The sequence below is a fragment of the Talpa europaea genome (genome assembly GCF_964194135.1).
Source record: "Talpa europaea genome assembly, chromosome: 1".
In the NCBI taxonomy this organism is placed as follows: domain Eukaryota; kingdom Metazoa; phylum Chordata; class Mammalia; order Eulipotyphla; family Talpidae; genus Talpa; species Talpa europaea.
Genome location: NC_140073.1, coordinates 12,013,242 through 12,033,875, shown reverse-complemented (window position 1 = coordinate 12,033,875; position 20,634 = coordinate 12,013,242). Strand labels below are relative to the sequence as shown.

The 20,634-nt window shown below is 39.8% G+C and overlaps 1 protein-coding gene and 1 pseudogene across 3 annotated transcripts in view; one reads left to right on the top strand and one right to left on the bottom strand.

The window, feature by feature from the left end:
* NUP160 (nucleoporin 160) overlaps positions 1-20,263 on the bottom strand; it is a gene marked incomplete at its 3' end in the record, with an annotated part of 39,719 nt that extends 19,456 nt beyond the window's left edge. Inside the window, exons 1-20 of one of the 2 annotated variants that reach the window (XM_084240778.1) lie at positions 20,016-20,263; positions 19,665-19,770; positions 17,732-17,942; positions 16,805-17,027; positions 14,902-14,980; positions 14,269-14,383; positions 13,323-13,481; positions 11,047-11,124; positions 10,709-10,806; positions 9,336-9,420; positions 7,887-7,955; positions 6,555-6,638; positions 6,114-6,284; positions 5,022-5,121; positions 4,598-4,763; positions 4,007-4,134; positions 3,767-3,927; positions 1,501-1,634; positions 877-947; positions 19-178 (exon numbers count right to left, since the gene is read on the bottom strand). In XM_084240778.1, coding sequence (XP_084096904.1) covers positions 19-178; positions 877-947; positions 1,501-1,634; positions 3,767-3,927; positions 4,007-4,134; positions 4,598-4,763; positions 5,022-5,121; positions 6,114-6,284; positions 6,555-6,638; positions 7,887-7,955; positions 9,336-9,420; positions 10,709-10,806; positions 11,047-11,124; positions 13,323-13,481; positions 14,269-14,383; positions 14,902-14,980; positions 16,805-17,027; positions 17,732-17,942; positions 19,665-19,770; positions 20,016-20,136 — 2,519 coding nt within the window. In that variant the 5' untranslated portion in view covers positions 20,137-20,263. The remainder of the gene's footprint in view (positions 1-18; positions 179-876; positions 948-1,500; positions 1,635-3,766; positions 3,928-4,006; positions 4,135-4,597; positions 4,764-5,021; positions 5,122-6,113; positions 6,285-6,554; positions 6,639-7,886; positions 7,956-9,335; positions 9,421-10,708; positions 10,807-11,046; positions 11,125-13,322; positions 13,482-14,268; positions 14,384-14,901; positions 14,981-16,804; positions 17,028-17,731; positions 17,943-19,664; positions 19,771-20,015) is intronic. The other variant, XM_084240779.1, reaches the window with a different exon arrangement.
* On the top strand, positions 15,003-16,308 carry LOC311180015 (small nuclear ribonucleoprotein G-like; annotated as a pseudogene). The gene is made up of 2 exons: positions 15,003-15,014; positions 16,134-16,308. The product of its transcript is annotated as a small nuclear ribonucleoprotein G-like (transcript).
* Positions 20,264-20,634: the final 371 nt, after the last annotated feature.

The window sequence follows — 20,634 nt, the reverse complement described above, 5'->3', positions numbered from 1 at the left end:
TTTTACATAAAAGGATACAAAAGCTGCAATAAATAGTTGGTAACTGTAGTAATCATCTCAGACCAATTCAACTCAGTTTGGTTCAGAGGTGCCTTTGGTTGAGAGAAGAGATGAGATATAATGTGCTTTCTTGCCACTTCTTGAAAGAATAACTCCACAATTGTCTGAGGGCTAGAAACTTCAAAATAAAAAGTTATGACCATCACCAACTTGTGATAGCAATGTCAATTTTTAATTAGGACAGTCAACCAATTAATTTTATGTCTGAAACAAAGAACATTTAACATTTTAAAATATAAAAGGCATCATGGGTATACACAAAAGCAATATAAATAAAAGGAGTTTGTACATTTTGAAGTACTATACAAATGCGCCAAGTCATAAATTAACACTGTACTCATTTTTGCTAATCTCACTATACCTAAGTATATTCCCTAGAAAGTCTTTATAATACAGTCCCAAGATTCCAATTTTATAGCAAAACAAAATAAATTCTCTATGACGGTTCTCAAGCATGACAGGCATCCTTAAGGAATCCTTGCTGACTAAGAAAGATTACAAAAATAACTTGGTAAATTAAAAAAACTTTGTTTAATTAATCACTACAGCATAATGTAACAGAAAAGCAGCAGCAGCAATATATATATATATATATATATATATATATGTGTACATACAAATATATGCAACGCTTTTAATTTATATCTGATCCAAGTCTATGATTTCATGAACCCCTTGTCACAACTAAAGACCTTAGCCCATGGCTTATTCTTACCCTTTCAAAGTAAAAACAGCGTACCAACCTTTCCACAGCAAAAATAGCAAACTCATTTAATAAAAATGCAATAAATGCAAAACTTAAAACCAAATACATACCAAACTTATTTGCTGCAAAAGCACTAGAATCTGTTAGTTCCAGTACTGACAAGTGTTGGAGATTAGACTCTCTGTGAGAAGAGAAAAAACTGAGTAAGCTTTGCCAAACATTAATTCCTGTTATCTCAACAATAACACTGTCAATTTAATTAGTAAATTGTACATAAATGTTCCACTGAAAGCCCAAAACCCCAGAAAGCATGTCATGATTTAGACTGTGCCCATCACAGCACTCAGAGATTCCTCAATGATAGGTCAGAGGAGAAATTTCTCTTAGATACACCATGAAAAGCCTTACTTTGCTGGAGCAAAAAGGATGGTTTACTTCACTGAAAGTGTGAATCTTACAACTAACAAAACATTTTGTGTGTTGTCTAACTTTCCCTCTGACCTTATTATCTTGCCTTCAATAGGACTTACATAATATACAACAAATATGCATTTTTTACTTTCATTCTTGTAAGCTGCTCCCAAACTTTAGAGAATGAAGCATCTAAAAAGCTCTCTGAATCTTAAAGGCAAACCATGTTATAGCATAATGCATATAACTTTTTTAAGGCAAAGGAAAAAAATAATTTAAATTATAAGCTTTTTGAAAAAAAAAATTAGAATAGTGAAACTCACAGTGTGTCCATTGGAACATCAGTTGCCAAGCACTGACTTCCCCACTTAATAAGGTAATAAGACAAGAGTAGGGGAGCTGTTCGATGTAGCAGGTCTTGCTGAGCTTGAAAGAGCTGACCGGCTCCCAAAATCACCTATACATAGGGGGTGAGACAGTAAACAGCAATTAGTAATGATAACTTAAGGTTCAGAAAAAGGTAAAATGACAGTTACAAAAGGCAAAGCCTAAAAGGCATACATACATACACACATAAAAACAATACATTTGTTACATTTTGGAGTAGCAGGTGGCAAAAATACCTATGAGTGTTTAACAGTACAAAAATAATCAAAAATGTCTCACCAAGTCAGAGGAACTGATGGGTGAATAAGAGAAAGCTTAACTTTTATTAAATCTGTGGGTTCAGAATTCAAGAAGACTAGGGAAATTTAAGGTCTTTCTTACGCTTCCAGTGTTGGATAAGAAACTGGTCTGACCATTAGATGAAAATCTGGCAATGCTACCAAAAGCCTTAAAAATCTATATAGTTTGGGCCTCCCTGGTGGTGCAGTGGTTGAGTGCTGGGTTGCAAAGCTGCCCGCAGCTTCTGCAGTGCCGGTTCAATCCCCGGCTGCTCCCTGGCCACCGGAGGAGGGTCCCACATGGCGCGCAGACCTCTCCTGCCACCCACTGTTCCCCTTAGCAGTGTACTTCGGTCCTTCTGCCTGCTCTGCTCCCTGCTCTGGCTCTGGTGAATTCTCTCACTCTCCCGCGCTTCTGACAGTACCCAGTGCTTGTATAAATAAATGAATCTTAAAAAAAAAAAAAAAAAAAATCTGTATAGTCTGTGACCAACCAATTCCAGTTCTTAGAACTTATCAGAGAGCTCTAACCAAAGGCATATAGAAAGTTATGGCTATACAGAGAAAACTGGTAGCAACCTGGATGGCCACATGAGATTTGTTGAATCAATTAAAACTGTACTAGGTAAGTATTAAAAATGTTGTAGAAGAAAACTTAAAAACGTGAAAATGCCTGTAACATGCACTTTTTTTTTTTTTAAAGATTTATTTATTTATACAAGAACCGGGGTACAGGCCAGATGTGCGGGAGGGTAAGAGGATTCACCAGAGACAGAGTGGGGAACAGAACAGGCAGACTGACGAAATACACTGCTGAAGGGAGCAGCGGGCAAGACAAGAGAGGTCTGCTGTGCCATGTGGGTTTCTCCCCGGCTGGCTGGGATCAAACTCCCACTGCAGGAGCTGTGGACAGCTTCACAGCGCGGCGCTCAACCGCCTGTGCCACCAGGGAGGCCCAAACATGCAGAAGAATAAAAACTACAGTATAGAAAGTACTTTGTAGGCTACAGTAATAGAAAAAAAGAAATAGGAAAAAAAAAAGGGTGAATACCAAAGTGTGAATAGTAGGTTATCACTGAATGGATGATAATTACAAATGAAATTTTTTCTTCTTCTTTATAAAGGTTTATAGGTAAAGGTTTTACAGTGAACATATATTATTCCTATGTTAAAAAAAAAAAAGGACAAAGGCTTTAATTAAGAAAAAATCTAAAGAAATGTAAGAATCTACAATGATTGAAAAGAACTTAGTAAGAATTGCTCTAAGGGACAGACTCAAGAAGTTCCTGATCTCTCCTTGGAGGTGGTAAACAAACGTTCCTTATTTTCACCGGATAGTTTCCCATTACCAGTGTATTTGAGCTAATAAATTCCAATGCAGAAAGTATAAATATCTCCAGAGCTCCAAATCTTTGAGCTATTTATGCATTAACATGAAATTCATTTAATCAGGCAACTTCCTTGTCAGACTAGATGATTTACTGATTGAGAAACAAATGGGAATTCTGACTGTGAGCAGAAAAGTAATTTCTGAACGTGAAGTATTGAGTAGGGTGGGAAACAAGGGTGACTGTAGGATGGCAACAAGTGTTGGTGGCCTAAGAGGAAAAACAGGACAGAAAAGGAAGCACAAAATGGAACTGGGAATGCCCCAAAGAAATTCTGCAAACTTGAAACTGTGATTAGGATAAATCCTATACTGCAGACAGACATTCTTTTTCTTCTTCCTCTCTCCTGACTGTCTGGTAATCTGCTATTACATCCAAAGCAGTACAAACAATATTCAATTTTGGAAGAGTCAACCTGGGAAATTTTTCCACCACTACACATGCAAAGACAAAAGTCTCTCTGCTTGTACAACTGACATTTTGCTACTATACCTGTAAATCTAAACCAGTTTTTAGGTTTTACGAATAGTACTTACTGCATCTCCTAGCCTCATTAATAACTGCTGTAAGATCAAAAGGTCTCGGCAGATGAGGAAGCGAGTACTGGCAATCTTACACACACTTCTGCACACAATATATCCTGCTGTGCTACTACCATAGAGCTGGGAAAGATTCATTCGAATATTCAAAGGCTGAGCTGTAATAGAAAAAAACGAATTAAATATAACATTCTCTTCTCTAAATCAAAGAGGCACATTTTTTGTATTATCAGTTACCTGGGTCAAATCCCTTTTCCATTTCCACTTCTGTTTCATAATCCATTTCTCGGATAAGAAGTCCAATGGCATGGATTGGGTTCCTGATCTCTTGCAGTTTACTACAAATATCCTCCATCACATTTTCTCTGAGGACAATTAGAAAACTCCTATTACTGCTGAGAATACATAACAGACTATGTGTCCTATAAGCTGAATACTCCATGGACTAGGAAAACCAGGCTCATAATAAAGGAGTTGCGATAATCACTCTACCACAGAAGGTGTTCCACACTCCACATGGGAAACTTTCCCTCAATTTTTCAGAGATGACAGACAAAACGAAAGTTACAAACGTATTTTTCATTTTAGAATTTATAGCTCAGATAACTAGTAGCTAGACTATAAATTATTAGTCTGTTCCCAGACCTGAACTGAAGTTAGACTTTCCGCTTAAAAGCTGAAACACCTATTTATAATCATGGCAACTCACTTTAACTTTAAGCCAATACTATTATGTGCACACTTATATATACATTAAGCACTCAACTTCTGCACTAAAAATTGCTAAATTTCCATTAGGAAATGCACTTTACCCTAAAATCTCCTTACACATCAATAGTGATCAAATCTTCCAGAATCTGTTCTGCAGCCTTTTCTGGAGACTGTAGGTTGTAACAACTCATTTCCATCATTACTGACATATCCATAGTTACTGACTCTCCAATCAGCCGAAGGCATTTTATAAGACATATGACATCCCGAGCAACATCCACATCTATGAGTAAGAAAAAGTTAACATTCATGTCTCAAGCCAATGAAGAGCTACTGATAAAAATTACACAAAATAAAGTGTTAAAAAATAAACCCTGAGGTTTTAGAGAGGCTTAGGATTTTTTAGTTTTTCTTAAAATATCTACAATGTGGTAAGTTGACCAGGAAAGGTCACAGTGACAATGTTTCTGCATTCATTTGAAACAAAGCATAGACCCATGAAGGAAGAAGCTTACACAGGGAAATCTCAGTTACTACTTACCATCAGATATTGTTGTTTCATCCTCTGTCAAAAGGTTCTCATCAGGCAGAAGATACAAATGATCCACTAAGGAGGAAGGCACAAGGAAAGACAGGTACCCCTGGAAATACAAGTCTTCCAATTACATTTTCTCAGTTAATGTTTAAAGGTATAAAATAATTGATACCTGAATCTTATAAGGAAACACCAAACAAATCCAAATTGAGGGGCACTGCCAAACAACAGCAGTTTTCAGAAAATGACAGTATTTTGAAAGACAAAGAAAGACTTATAACAGTTTGAGATTAAGCTAGAAAAATTGACAAATATATGCAACACTTTGGATTGGATCCTGGATCAGGAAGAGAAACTATGGGCACGAGTGATGAAAATGAATATAAAATGGATATTATACTAATATCAAACTTTAAGTTGAGCTGTGCTTATGTAAGAACACCCTTATTCTCTCAGATACATGCTAAAATGTAGCATGATATCTGAAACTCTCAAGTGGTTTGGGGAGAAAAAAACCACATTTATAGACAGGGAAAGCAAATGGAAGTTAACAAATAGTGAATCTGGGTAAAGAGTATACAAAAATTCTTTGTGATGGGCCTCCCCGGTGGTGCAGTGGTTGAGTGCTGGGTTACAAAGCTGCCCGCAGCCTCTGCAGCGCCAGTTTGATCCCCAGCTGCTCTCTGGCCACCGGAGGAGGATCCCACATGGTGCACAGACCTCTCCTGCCGCCCACTGCTCCCCTCAGCGGTGTGTTCGGTCCTTCTGCCTACTCTGCTTCCCGCTCTGGCTCTGGTGAATTCTCTTACCCTCCCGCGCTTCTGACTGTACCCAGTGCTTGTATAAATAAATAAATAAATCTTTAGGGAAAAAAAATTCTTTGTGCTATTCTTGTAATTTTCACTTCAAGTCTGAAATCAGTTCAATATAAAAAGTAAAAATAAAATGCAAAAACATACAAAAGGCTACACAAAAGGAACTATAGTTTTAGAAGGGGGAAAAAAAAGCCCTAAAAGCTAACTATACACAAAAGAGATCTACCACCCTAAAAGACCAGGGAACTGCTAACAGAGCTCTTCTTTCTGCTTTAGCTCTTACTTTTTTCAGCAGGCACACCATGTTTGTGTGTGGATTCAAATGTAGGGCAAGGGGATGAGAGAGGGCTTCTTGATATTGAAGACAACAGGCATAAAACTTGCACCAGAATTCCTGTTGCAAGTTTCGAAACTCCTCCTGGGAAAATTCATATTCTGTCACACTTCCTTGGAGCTGGTAGAGAAAACAAAACACAAGAAACTCTTGATACCGTTCAGGGTTTTCTCTTCCAAAATACAACTGTATGGTATTCTACTGAATTACAGCTAAATGAATATTCCTTATGCTTTACATGCCAAAGACTGTGTAAATCTAGTTCTCTATTTAAAAAGTTTAAACATGCACACTTTCTATTCTAAGGTCCAGTGAACGATATGAGTAATTCCTAAGTACCTTCAATCATGATTGAAGAAATTATCATGTTTCTTTACCCAACCACCTCACCTCACTTTCAACAGCTAAAGTGACTTCTTTCTTTAGTTCACTCCAAGAAAGATCTAAATTCCTTTCAGTTCCTCGACAGAAAATCTAAAATTAAGAGAAAAATTTTAGTTTATATAACACCACACAGTGAAAGAAAAATGCTCCACTGCAGCAATATACAACTACATAACAGAGAAAGGACAGCCCTGGAATCCATATTTACTCCTAAAACCATGCAAATAATTTCTGTATGTGAAATCATAGCAAGTTTGAAAGTTTTTAGAGGACAGAATAAACTATAAAAATTCATGAATCTGAAAGAATTATAACAGGGTATATTACAAAAAAGCAAAAGGAAACAGAAAAGCACCGCAAAACAGGAAGGAAGACGTAAGAGGATGGCAAACGTCCCTGTTCTGAGACAGGCCCGGGGTAAGCAGAGTAGAGAAGCAGGTGGGTCACTACGGGAACAACGCTCCCCAAGGAAAGCATGTGGTAAATGCGTCATTGATGATTTACTGTGTCGGTGTGCAACAGATATCATGAGAAATATTGTTCTCCTGTGCTTGACTATTTTAACAAGGAAGAAGTTCAGATGAGATGAAAGAAAAAAACAGCTGAAGAAAGAGTGACCACATCATCCTCAAGTTTTATCAGAGAGAAAACAGAAAAGATGCAATAGCCAGATATTCAAGACTGCACTTAAAAGAGAAGTTCAAGGATTTGGAAAATATTATCACCTGAAAAAGTTAAAGGGCAGGGTGACTTTAGTCTGGAGAACAGACAAAATGGGGGCCTCCCTGGTGGCGCAAGGGCTTAAGACAAAATCTATGAAGCTAGCCGCAGTCACTGCAGCACAAGTTCAATCCCCAGCCAGGGAGAGACCCACATGGTGCAGCAGACCTCTCCTGACTGGCCCACTCCGCCCCTCAGCAGTGTACTTTAGTCAATCTGCCTGTTCTGCTCCCCACTCTATCTCTGGTGAATCCTCTCACCCACAACACCTCTGGCCTGTACCCAGTTCTTTTTTATATATATTTTTTAAAGATTGACTTATTTATACATAGAAGAACGGGGTACAGGCCACTGTACTAGTCATCGAGAAAATGCCCTCAATCATACCTCCCCAGTGGGAGTCTTATTAAATGGAAAGAACACTTAAAAAAAAAAAAAAAAACCACAAAAAACAAAAAGCAACCAAAACAACCCACTTAAAAAAAAAGCATTTATAAATATAAGCATATATAGTTATAAAAACAGGTAGTGTTTAGTGTAAACAAAATAATAAAAATTAAGTGATTATAAATATTATCAATAAATTAAGTCTTAAACATTAAATATTTTCTTGCTAACCTGTAAAGCTTTACATAAAGCTGCATTTATGAATCGTCCTGGTGTAAAAAGACTCTGCAAATACATCTCCTGTTAGAACATTAAAACAAAAGTCAGTTATTCTATAAAGGATTAAAATTAGGGAAAACCTGGAGGAAGAATTAAACCCGTTAGTTAGAAATTTGTCTTATATTTGAGCAGAAACAAGTAGAACAGTTACAACTAGATATACAATACTGAAAATGGTGTGTTCCTCATGGAACTCCTCACTAGGTCTACTGTTAAACACAGCCTGACAAATGCCAATCTAGAGGGAACTCTACTTGAGTGGCGATATATCGGTAAGAGAACAATTAAACTGGTTTTCCCACCGTCCACCAAAGTACACATTTGATAGGCACCATATGTAAAACCAAACAAAAAACTGTGGACAAACTCTCAAAGTGGGGAAAGGAAGTAAAGAATAAGATGAAAAGCTCCACATGGCATATGATTGAAACTATGAAGTAGCAAACCTGACATCCTGCTAAGTTTCCTTCCTTCTACTGAACCAAAGTGAAGGAGAAAAAACAAGGATTTTAATAATCAGCATATGATTTCAGCTTTTAACTAAGTCAGGTGTTGATAAACATCTAGTATTAAAAATTTAGCAACATTCAAATGCAGATATTTAAAATGTTTTCCAAATCTATAGTCATGGTTTCAGACTCAGAGCCCATCATCTTTAGCAACACTGTAACATTAAGGCATCAATTAAAATCTTTTTCTTCCAAATATCCTGACAGTATCCCTGAAAAACAAACTGGCCTGCTTGGCTCCTGGCTGCATTATCTTTTGAAACTTTCTTCAAAGCATTTACTGCTATCAGAATTTATATTATTTCTAATTTATATGCAAAGACTAACATGGTTAGAATAGTGGCTACCTAGCATTTGTGCCTGTTCAGAATGTTTCTTTTATTAATAAATCCCTCATCTTTCTCTGGGGAATAATTCCTCCCATACCTATATGTAACTGACTTGACACCCTCCACAAGGGCAAGTCCCTGACTGGAAGTGTTTCTCATTCTAAGTCAGAATATTCTACTCCTGATTGGAGTGACTAAGAATTAGAACATGATTCAAGCCAGGTCAGTGATTATCAACTCCAAGACCTGGTATAGAAGTGTTTTCGCACTTCTGTGGGTTAAATCCACAGAACTCATAGGCTCAGGGATACAGCGTGACAATAAACCAAACAAAGAGGGAACAGAAGAGACAAAGGAGGGATCAAGGCCAGAAGACACTGTTCCAGTCACAGCTGAAACCAGGTAACTGAACTTCTTGGTCACACATGCCAATCTTTTTAAGTTTGAGTTTGACGTAAGTTTCTGTCACCTTAAGTTATAACAGTTCTGACTAATAATTGGTTCTTCTCTAGCTAATGGATCAGGGTAAATCATTTCCTTCATGAGACTTTAGTGTTGCTTACTCTGGGGTCTTGATCATCTCGAATAATAATCTCTTCTTCTGGCAGAGGCTGCATGAAAACTGGATTCCATTGACCTGCAACATTACTAAAGAGAAAAAAGTCCATCAGTCTACATAAAAGGGTGAAAAATGAAGCTTATATTGCTGGCAGTATCTGGGAAGGGAGGGCCCCATCAGTGAACTTCTGCAATGATTGCCTGATCTGTTAAAAACATTTTAAAAAAATTTATTCTTAGCAAAGTTTGCTTTTATAGAAGTGCTCCTGTCAATTAATAGCTTCTTCCTGAAATTAAAACTAAAGAGAATTCTACAAGTAACACCTGACCTTTAGTTTGCATTTACCAGTTGCTAGATATTATGCCAGGTGCAATTCTAGATATTATTGTGTGTGACAGTAATTATTTGAAAACTGTATTATCCCCATTTCACAAATGTGGGAAATAAGGCTTAGGGCATCGCACAGCTAGAAAGCTGTATGACCAGGATTCAAACTCTCATCCCACACCCGAATCTGCTTGTCACCACTTTGCTTGAGTACCATCCGTGCACGTATGGAGCACTCACATGCTTTCTGAGGTGTGCGTCAGTTTAAAGGCAACCATTCCTAGAGCTCTATCCTAGAGAATCAGGTTATGAAAGCCCACTAGGGCTTAGTTTCATTCTAGGGATATCAACTTGTGTTCCAGGGAATCCTCCACAGGTGTTCAAGGGTTATACAAGTGTTTGATTCAACACTTGTTTTTTTGAAATATATTCCTAATTCTTAAAAAATTTTAAACATACATTAAAAATATTAGATACCAAATATATGCAATATTAGAGATTATCAATGTTTAGTTGATTTTTATAATCATTACTTTTATACTCGTTACTTTTATTTACATATTGTTATCTTCTGAAAAAGTGTTTCATGTTTAAAATTAAAAGTTTGAGAAATTGTATTTGTCCAATCCATTTCTCCTCTTCCAGTAGGAAATTGAGAACCCAAAGGGGGTACAGTGTGTTTTGCAAGTTGTGGGTAGTAGGAACAGTTTTTGCTTAAGAGCAAAGAGAACTCCCAGAATAAAGGTATTCTGGATATGTGCTGTCTCCTCTAAGTATGTATTTTTCTTATCTCCTTCCAACACTAAGAATCCTCCTTTTATCCTAAAACTAACCACTAGTCAATATTAAAACCAAAAGGTTTAAAAAAAAAACCAAACCACAAAATGCTAAAGGAGGTATTTCAGAAAACTGTGAACAATGGGCACACCCAGGGCTAAATCCTTTAACTGCAAACACTTGGCTTTGGTTCTACATCAAAAAGCTTTTGTGTCTTTTCTTGCCAGTATGAAAGTGCTTAGGGTAAGGATGACGGAGCTAAGAGACCCATACTGTTCGAAGTTGATGTATTTCACAACTGTCTGGTTTTCAGCATCATGCCACAGGGCCCAGATATCCGTAGAGGTTAAGGCAAAGTCAACCAGTGTCTCCTAAGAGGAAATGTGCAAAAAATAAGAATAGTTGATAGCTACTTAAATCTGTACTGGTAGAAGCTAATAAGTGCATTAAAAACAAGACAGTACAACATGAACTTGGTAAAACCCAAATGAAGTTTTGTTTGTATACATCATCAAATATCCCATCGGAAGACATCAATTCCACTACAACACAGTCCTATTATCTAATACTTTTTTTCCTGTACATGATAAGCAAAGGATGATCCAACCTACCTGAGACATGAATAGTGAAGAAATGTGATCTAGACTATAGCGGTTATTTTCAGTGCTCACCAACTGGAAAACGCAGAACTGTTAAGACACAAGTTGGTCATTTTGTACGTGAACATGAACTCAAAAACCAATTTTTAAAAAAAGTGCAGTAAAATGTAAATGATACATTTACCACCTAAACTGTTTTTAAGTGTATAGTTCAGTAATAAGAAGTATTTTCACACTGCTCTCCCAACTCATCTCCCAAACTTTTTCCATCTTATGAATTTGAAACTCTACCCATGAAACAACTCATTTTCCTCTCCTCAGACCCAGGGTACCCTCATTTCTACGTTAGGCACTTCATTTAAGTAGAATCATAATGGTACCTATCTTTTTTGACTGCTTATTTCACTCAGCATGTGCTCAAGGTATATCAATGTTGTAGCATGTGGAAGTTCCTTCCTTCATAAGACTGAGTAACACTCCACCGTACAAATGTGGTACATTTTGTTTACCCTTTTCCCCGTGCGTGAAACTTTTATTCATCTGTTGCTCAACCTTTTGGCTATTGTGAACAATGCTAATGTGAACAAGGGTGTACAAATATCTCTTCAAGACCCTGCTTTGAATTTTTTTGGTTATATGCCCAGAAATGGAATTGCTATCATACAGTAACTTGATGTGTAATTTTTTGAGAAATCACTTACCATTTTCCATACAAGCTGTAGCATTTTACATGCTAATAATAGTGCACAAGGGTTCCCATTTCTCACTTCCTTGCTAACATTTGGTATTTTCTATTTTTTTTGTTTGTTTGGTTTTTGGTAGTAGCCATCCTAATGGGTATGAGGTAGTATTTCAACGTGGTCAGAAATCTATTTTTATTTATTTATTTATTTTGAAATCTATTTTTAAATTTCTGTTTTTACCAAAGTGCCACAGATAATTTAAAACACACACACAATACAAATCAACACTAGTCAATCTTTATTGAAAATAAAATTCTATAGGGCCTCCCTGGTGGTGCAAGGGATTAAGACACAACCTATGAAGCTATCCACAGCCACTGCGGCACGAGTTCGATCCCCAGCCAGGGAGATAACCACGTGGCGCGGTAGACCTCTCCTGCCTTGTCCGCTGCACCCCTCAGCAGTGTATTTCAGTCAATCTGCCTGTTTTGTTCCCTACTCTGTCTCTGGTGAATCCTCTCACCCCCCCACAACTCTGGCCTGTGCCCCAGCTCTTGTATGCATAAATACATAAATCTTTTAAAAATAAAAAATAAACCCTATCAAGTAATACATGTTTAGTTTTTAACTCCACTGCCAAAATGAAAATTTTCAAACTCAAAAATATTTGATGGCTATTTTAATTAGGAGAGGAACTTCCTTAAAGGGCATTTATGAAAAATTCACAACTATCATCACACTCAATGGAAAAACACTAACAACTTTCTCCCTTAAATCAGGAATAAGACAGGGTTGTCAGCTCTTGCCACTTCGATTCAATAGAGCAATTAAGGTGGGAGAAAAGGCATCGAGATTGGAAAGGAAGTACAGACAGTCTTTATTTGCATATGACATCATCTTGTATAAGAAAAGTCCTAAGAATTCTTCTGCAACAGAGTGCAAGAACCTACACAGGGTCAGAAGGGGCAGCCTGGAGTGGAGTATCTTAAGCCCAAGAGGAGTGAGGAGCACCCAGGTGGGGCGGTGGCCCAGCACCAGGAACCAGAGCTACAGCACTGAGAATGACATATTATCCTTAACTAGCATGTTACTAGAATAATGTGTGTAAAGTGTGTGAACTCAGTAAGCAGTCCAACACTATTAATGTACATAAAGCACTTGGCAAAGTGCCACACACAATACCCAACAAATTGCATTTATTACCACAATAACATTGCATGACCTCCTAAGTACCTCATCTCCATACAATAGCTAGTGTTTGGATGAACAAATTATTTCTCAATGTCAACTCTACTCTCCTTGGGCTCTGACATTTCACAACTACTTAACACTTATAGCCCTTTTATAACCCCATTTTTCACCCGGACTTCCAAATTGGCCTTTTCTTGTTTAGCTTTGGTTTTCCTTTTATGTTCCTTAAAATCTCTACTTCCTGCCACCCTGGCTGCTGCTTCAGAGCTTTTACTTCACACATTAACACAAAGCTCACTATCTCTGTGGAAACCACATGTGAAATGTTTAGGTTGGTGTGAGAGCTTAAATAGACAGTTGCTTCTGCACAATGGCAAATACGGGACAATTTGACATGTGTGTCTCATTTCATACCTGTCCTCGTTTTGGTGCATGCATGTAAATCCCTAAGTAGAGCCCCATGGAAGGGGAATAAGCCAGTCGTAATTTGTGTCCAGTCCCAGCGGTGAGCCGAAGATCTTTATTCACAGGGACATACTCCAGCATGTCAGCTACCATCAAGCACATTTGGTCCTACCCAAAATAATAATTAGTGATAGGAAAGAACATTCAGGTTAGTAAAACAAATCCTTTTTCAAAGGATGCATATCTACCCTATGTAGTACTCCATCTAGTTTAATGGATGAAGAACTCAACAGGTTTTTTTTTTGTTTTAAAGAGCTAAGATGAAAATAGCTCTTCAGTCTGATAAATATCATCATCTGCTCTTTTGTGAATCTTGATAACCATTTTACCAACTTGCATTTTAAAAACATATCTGTTCCGGGCCTCCCCGGTGGCACAGCGGTTGAGCGCTGGGTTGCGAAGATGCCCGCAGCCTCTGCAGCGCCGGTTCGATCCCCGGCTGCTCCCCGGCCACCAGAGGGTCCCACATGGCGCGCAGACCTCTCCTGCCGCCCGCTGCTCCCCTCAGCAGTGTACTTTGGTCCTTCTGCCTGCTCTGCTCCCCACTCTGGCTCTGGTGAATTCTCTCACCCTCCCACGCTTCTGACTGTACCCAGTGCTTGTATAAATAAATAAATCAATCTTTAAAAAAAAAAAAAAAAACACATATCTGTTCCTCTAAAGTGAAAGGTATGCTCTGTACTATAGTTCAACTTTTCTGTAGGATTTATAATTTTCAAAATAAAGGCAATGTTAGGGGAGGAAGTAAAATTAAATAAACTGTCTGAATCTGGAAATATGCCCCTTAATTTGCAATCTAAGATATCTGGTAATTTTGAAGAGAAGCAAAGACTTATTTCACTTCTGTTACAATTCACAATCTTTAACTTAATGTAACTACACATGTAGCATTTACCTTGTAAGACCACATTCGTAATTTATGATCCTGGCACAGAGCAAAGATAAAGGCATCATGCTCGACGCAATGCACAGCAAGGCTGAGGGGACGGTCTGAAGGCCCCTGATCACCTCTGAAAACATCAGGCCACGTTTTAGTTTTGATTTGCAAATCATTTGCGCTTCCAATTACAGCAATAAATAACAAATACACACTTCTAATCAACAAAAGGAGCAAGAGTTTATATGCTGTTTTAACTGCATTTTCCATTTGATTTGTAACAAATAATGATAAATTTTAAAAGTTCTGTAGGAATGGAATGCTGTTTTCTTCCATGTCATTTTGCTCTAACCCTCAGAAACTCTCTACCTGTAAAACATTCAACATAGCTTTGGAACTCAGGGCAGAGCACTGGAATGCACTGTGAGGATATGCACAGTAAGTCAGTTTCTGCTGTCAAGCTCTCCAACCACAGTGAAGATAGCTCTGGAGTGTTGCTCTCCTAGGATAGAATGTGATGTTGTTTACTCTTCTTTCTAGGATGATGCTCATCTGCCTTGGAGTTAGATGGGAAGCCCTAATGGATGCTGACCAGTGCAGAAAGGTTAAATTCATAGGGGCTCTGATTTATTTTTGCCAGACACCACTCACCTGATAGCTGTTGGCATCCAGCCTATTAGCAATCGTTGCATTACTGAACTCTGTTTCAGTTCCACAACTGACACCATCCCTACAAGATTGAAAACAGACCAATGATATCCAAGGCAACTCTTGATATTAGTGAAACCCAAAGGCAAGAATGATTTAAACAGTAATAATTATCAAATGACAAACACTTTTATACCAAGAAAGTTTTAGTATGTATCATCTCACACAATCACACTTAAATATTTTGAATAACTACTGGATCAATAAAATATCACCTTTATATTCCTAGGGCAAATTTTTGCCATTTATAAACAGAATTCACACTGCTGCTCAGAAGAATTACTTCATTCTTTCCAAGGAATTACTGGGTATCTTTTATGCGCCAGGCAGTTCTGGTGCTAAAAACACAGCAGTAAACAAAACAAGGAAGTAGTTTCAGGATAAATGAAAAACTTCTTGGCCTCACTGGTGGCGCAAGGGGTTCAGTGTCAGCATCATGAAGCAATCTGCAGCCACTGAAGCTGGGTTGGATCCCCAGCACAGCAGATATCTCCTTGTTTTGACAGCTGCTCCCCCCAGCAGTATATTCAGCCAATCTGCCTGTTCTGCTCCCTACTGTCTCTGGTGAATCCTATCACCACCCCACATCTCTGGCCTATACCCCAGCTCTTATATGTATAAATAAATCAAATCTTTGCGGGAGTGGTACGGAGGCCGCGGAATTCGTGTGGTGGCAGCTCTGAGCCTGGGGAGTAGACACCATGAGCAAAGCTTACCCTCCCGAGTAGAAAAAACTTATGGACGAAAAGTTATCATTGAAATTAAATGGTGGCACGGGCCTCCCCGGTGGCGCAACAGTTGAGCACTGGGTTGCGAAGCTGCCTGCAGCCTGTGCAACACAGGTTCGATCCCCAGCTGCTCCCCGGCCACCGGAGGAGGGTCCCACATGGTGCGCAGACCTCTCCTGCCACCCGCTGCTCCCCTAAGCAGTGTACTTCGGTCCTTCTGCCTGCTCTGCTCCCCACTCTGGCTCTGGTGAATTCTCTTACCCTCCCACGCTTCTGACTGTACCCAGTGCTTGTATAAACAAACAAATAAATAAATCTTAAAAAAAAAAAGTTAATAGAGAGGAAAAGTGATAGGTCCCAGTGAGAACTAGGACACGGAAGATAAACGGACGACTCCAGCAAACTACCCGAAGAAGAAAGTTGCCATTAAAAAAAAAAAAAAAAAAGAAATTACATGGTGGCAGACATGTCCAAGGAATACTACGGGGATTTGATCCCTTTATGAATCTTGTGATAGATGAGTGTGTGGAGATGGCAACTAGTGGGCAACAGAACAATATTGGAATGGTGGTAATATGAGGAAAATAGTATCATCATGTTAGAAGCCTTGGAACGAGTATAAGCAGTGGCTGTGTTTGCCAGAGAAATAAGTTGTTTCCCCATGTCCACTTCCACAGCATCTTTTTACTATGATATAAAAATTGGGTCGTGTACATTTTGTTATTGAACTTTTTGTTAAATAAACTTTTGTAATAGTAAAAAAAAAAAAATGAAATCAAATCTTTAAAGAATAAAACCACAGAAAAAGTTCTTGTCCTCATGTAACTCACACTGGGAGGGGAGAAGCAGAGACAGGTAACACATTAAGTAGCATGGTAATAAGTGGAGGAAAATAAGATGCCAAGTATAATGAATACTGTGTAAATTTGAAAAGGATGCAGGGAAGGCCTTACTGAGGGGTCCCTGAGTAAATACCTGCAGGAGTTGAGGGAAGGAGACACAGTGGTAGCTGAGGAAGGATTCATGGGCATAAGCTCTGGATGATGGTTCAGACTTCTAAGTATGAATGCCAACATTCCTTGTGTAAAGTTCAATCCATGCTCAGTTCCCATTCTTACCTGGTATGTCATAAGGAGGTAGTTTAAGGACAAAGATTCCCCCAGATGCAGCTGGGAGGGCAAACAGAGCCTCCCCTTCATTGCTAAGCCAGGCTGCTGAGGTGGTGGAATTAGGGGCGAGTCCAGGTACTGTTGGAATCAATTGATAGTTGCAAGGGTCCCTGAAGTCAACTTTTCCAATGTCAGTGAATATCGATTGCATCTGACTTTCAATTACCAACTCCTGTGAAGTAATTAAAATCTGTTAAATCAAAATAAAATTTCTCTCTTGCTACAAAAGTTTTTAAAATAAAAAACCACGGAACTTAAAAAGAAAGCTTTATATATATACATTTTTTTTTACATCATTGTTCATTATCCTCTCCTCCAAATTTCCTTCAACTCCCCATAAAATTCCCACCACCAAGACACTGGTAAACCGTCACCATAGTCTCTTATGTTCTTCCCTTCCGTTTTGATCCTTCTCCCTCTCCCCCCACTACTGAATGTCTCCATTTAGTTTGCCTGCTAGTTTTGTCTCCCCCCCCCCCATCCCTTGTATGGTTTCCCTATGTTCCTCCTATAAGTGAAGCCATTCGATATTTTTCTCTTTCCTTCTGACTTATTTCATTGAGCATAATCCCTTCCAGCTCCATTCACGTTGCAGCGAATGGCGTATCTTTCTTCATTGCTGAATAGCATTCTATTGTGTATATACACCATATCTTTTTGATCCAGTCATCTGTTTTGGGGCAGTTAGGTTGAGAAAGCTATTCTTTTTAATGAAAACTATTTTTCCAACCTAAAATATGTCTGATCATTACAGTTAGTTACTCAAAGTATGGTTGATGAAGGCCAATAAGGAATATAAATTTCTTTTAATTTCACTAAATTTGTGGGAGCGAGAGTAATTTGGGAAATAAAGGATACTACATTCAACCAACTTACACTTCTATACATCCGGGAAGGGTGTGGTAAAAGTAACCTGTGCACTGTTTGATTGGTTACTATCAAAATTATCACATGATTCTGAGTCTCAGAGACATGAACCCCTCCAGGTAGGAGGCTGCAATTTTGGAATCTGAGGCGAATTGCATTATTCAGCAAATTTATGTCCAGTGACTCCTCCACCAGCTCCAATGTGTCTCCAGAAGTCTTCCTATTAAAAAAAGAGAACCTGTTAAAATGTTTATCTTTTCTTTCTTAAAGTATATGGGAATAGTTTCCAAGTGAACTCTCCCAAATCAGAAATTTTTTCTTGGTAAAGATTTTATTTATTTTTGTGTAGACTGGGGTGCAGGTCAGACTTGTGTGTGTGTATGTGTGTGTGGGGGGGTGTTGACAAGATTCACCAGAGACAAACTAAATGGGGAGCAGAACAGGTGGATTTACTGAAATATACTGCTAAAGGGAACAGAGAGTAAAACAGGAAAGGTCTGCTGCACGTATGTGGGTTAGCTCCCTGGTTGGGGATCGAACTCAGGCCACAGTAAGACTTAACCCCTGGCCACCGGAGAGGCCCCCAGTTAAAAAATTTTGGATAAATTCAAATCAATTTTAATATTTCAAACCACATTACATAGACTTACAAAACAGTATAATAGAAAACTCAAATCTTGTTATGATTCTCTGGAGGCATTTTCAAACTTAACTGTCTGTTTATTTAGAATATTCAATAACATTAAACTCTACTATAATGAAAACTAGCGCAATCCTTCACTCCCCATTTCTTATATTAGAATGTTGTCTCCTCACATATTACTACAGCATTAAATCAAAATACTCTTATTTAATGGGGGTACAACCCCTTCCATCACTTCTTCCAGCTATGAGACAGGGCCAGCTTTCAAGTTCAACTCTGTCATGTGGTAGCTTTAGTGCCATAAAAACTACCATGCTGGGAATGCCCTAACTTCGTATAACCTCATCCATGATTTTACAAGACTGTCTCCTTCCAGCAATTAAAGTCAATCTCTGGATTTTCTAAAGTATATCCCTCCTGTATTCATCTCTCCATCTTCCTGAATCTTCCACTCACACTGAAATTTACGGGTCCCTGGCCTCTCCCTTTCCATTACCCTATTCCAGCCTCCATTCAACTATCACATTCTGTCCATACCCCTCCATGGCCAAGTTTTCTCAGTATCCTCGCCTTCATATTCTTCAATCTCTCCTCTTCTTACAAAGGTCACCATACCAATTCCAATAAACTCTCTTGACTTCTTAGCATTCTACATACATTATCATGCCCTTCCTTCTTGAAAGTCTCTTCTCTTGACTTCTATGATACTGCCTGCTCTTGGTTTTACTCCCACATTGCCAGGCACTCTTTCTTCTCCTCGACCTGATCCCAACATGTTAAATTTCCTCCAAACTTGATGCTGGGTGATCTCTGCTCAGTCTCCCAAGGCATGTCTTATTCACGCCCAAAGCTGTAAGCAACATTTGATGTCTGATGATTCTCCAGAGCAACTATGCTTCTCATAACTCATGGTAGGTTATTAGCACAATTTTCTGCATCCTCACTCCATCTCTCTGACCCCTAGCACTGAACTACAGTGCCTGATATGTAGAAACGCAAACATTTAGAATGAAGGAAGCTGTAAAGCACTAAAAAAACAAAATGGGTTCATGTCTAAAACTGGTCTTTCGGGGCTTTACTTCCTAAGCTACATTTCCTCTGCTTTTAGTGCTCCCAGGGAGGGTATCTCTCCTAAAATTCTGTCCCCTCTATTGTTTCTAAATTCAGGTATGAATAAGAAACAGTCTTCCTCTTTTTTTCTGTAGATTACCACTGAGGAGAACGACACTTTGGGAGCTTCACGAAAATTCAGACGCCAAACCCTGCTTTCCAGGGGGATTTGGCAAACACAACACTTACCAATGAATGAACCTGTTTCTGGTGATGGAGAACAACTTGCCACTTTCCACATAGTAGAAGCCTCCCGCGCTCTCACTGTATTTCACGGCCAAGGCACTTGAAGTCCCTGCAAAGGAGAGTGGTCAGCCTGCACACAAGATACTCCGGGGATGACAGGGACTGAGGATGCTAAGAAAGCAGAGGGGGACGCACTGACAATCCATACAAGAGAAGGGGAAGAACAGAGGCAGAAGTCAGGCACTAAGGAAGCTCTAATTCGGGGGTACAGGCATGTGGGTTTAGGAACATGAACTGGGCGTCAGAGATTTAGAGACCCAAGGGAGGAACCCGAGAAAAAAGGTCTGACCGCACCCTCCTTGGCTGCTTCCGTACCAACGCCGCAAACTGTAAATTCCCGAAAGTGCCTCGGCCTTTCGCGCTCAGCTCCGCTGAGCTCCACGAAGCTCCGTTCCATGGCTCCCGCCGCCGCCATCTTCGCGCCGCCGCCGCGAGGCCCGACGGGACGCGGGCAGGGCGGGGCGGCGCGTCACTTCCGGGAACGGGGCCAGCGGGGCGTGCACAGGTGAAGGATCGCCGCGCGGGAAGGGCGGGTGCGCCCCTCGCCACACGGCTTCCGCTGAGTCGGCTGGAGAAGGAGGAAGCCAGAGGGAAAGTGGCAGGAGCAGCTACCTCCACCTGGGTGGGGGGGCTTCACGTGCCGGCGGGGGCGCCCCGGGGGGCGGGGCCCTCTTCCCGGCGGCCTCTGCGCGGGGGGCGGGGCCGGACTTGTTTCCATTTTGAAAACGCGGGCGCGCGGCCGGCTGAGCCTCCCGGGAGGGGCCACGGGCGCCCCCTGCCGGAAGTCGGGTTTACGGTCATCCTGGCGGGGCTGCACTTGCCCGTCCACTTCAGCCCCGACTCCTTCAGCCTCAGCCGCGCGCCCGAGAGGGGCAGGAGGCCGTGAAGGGCGGAGGGGCCTTGTGTTTTGTGT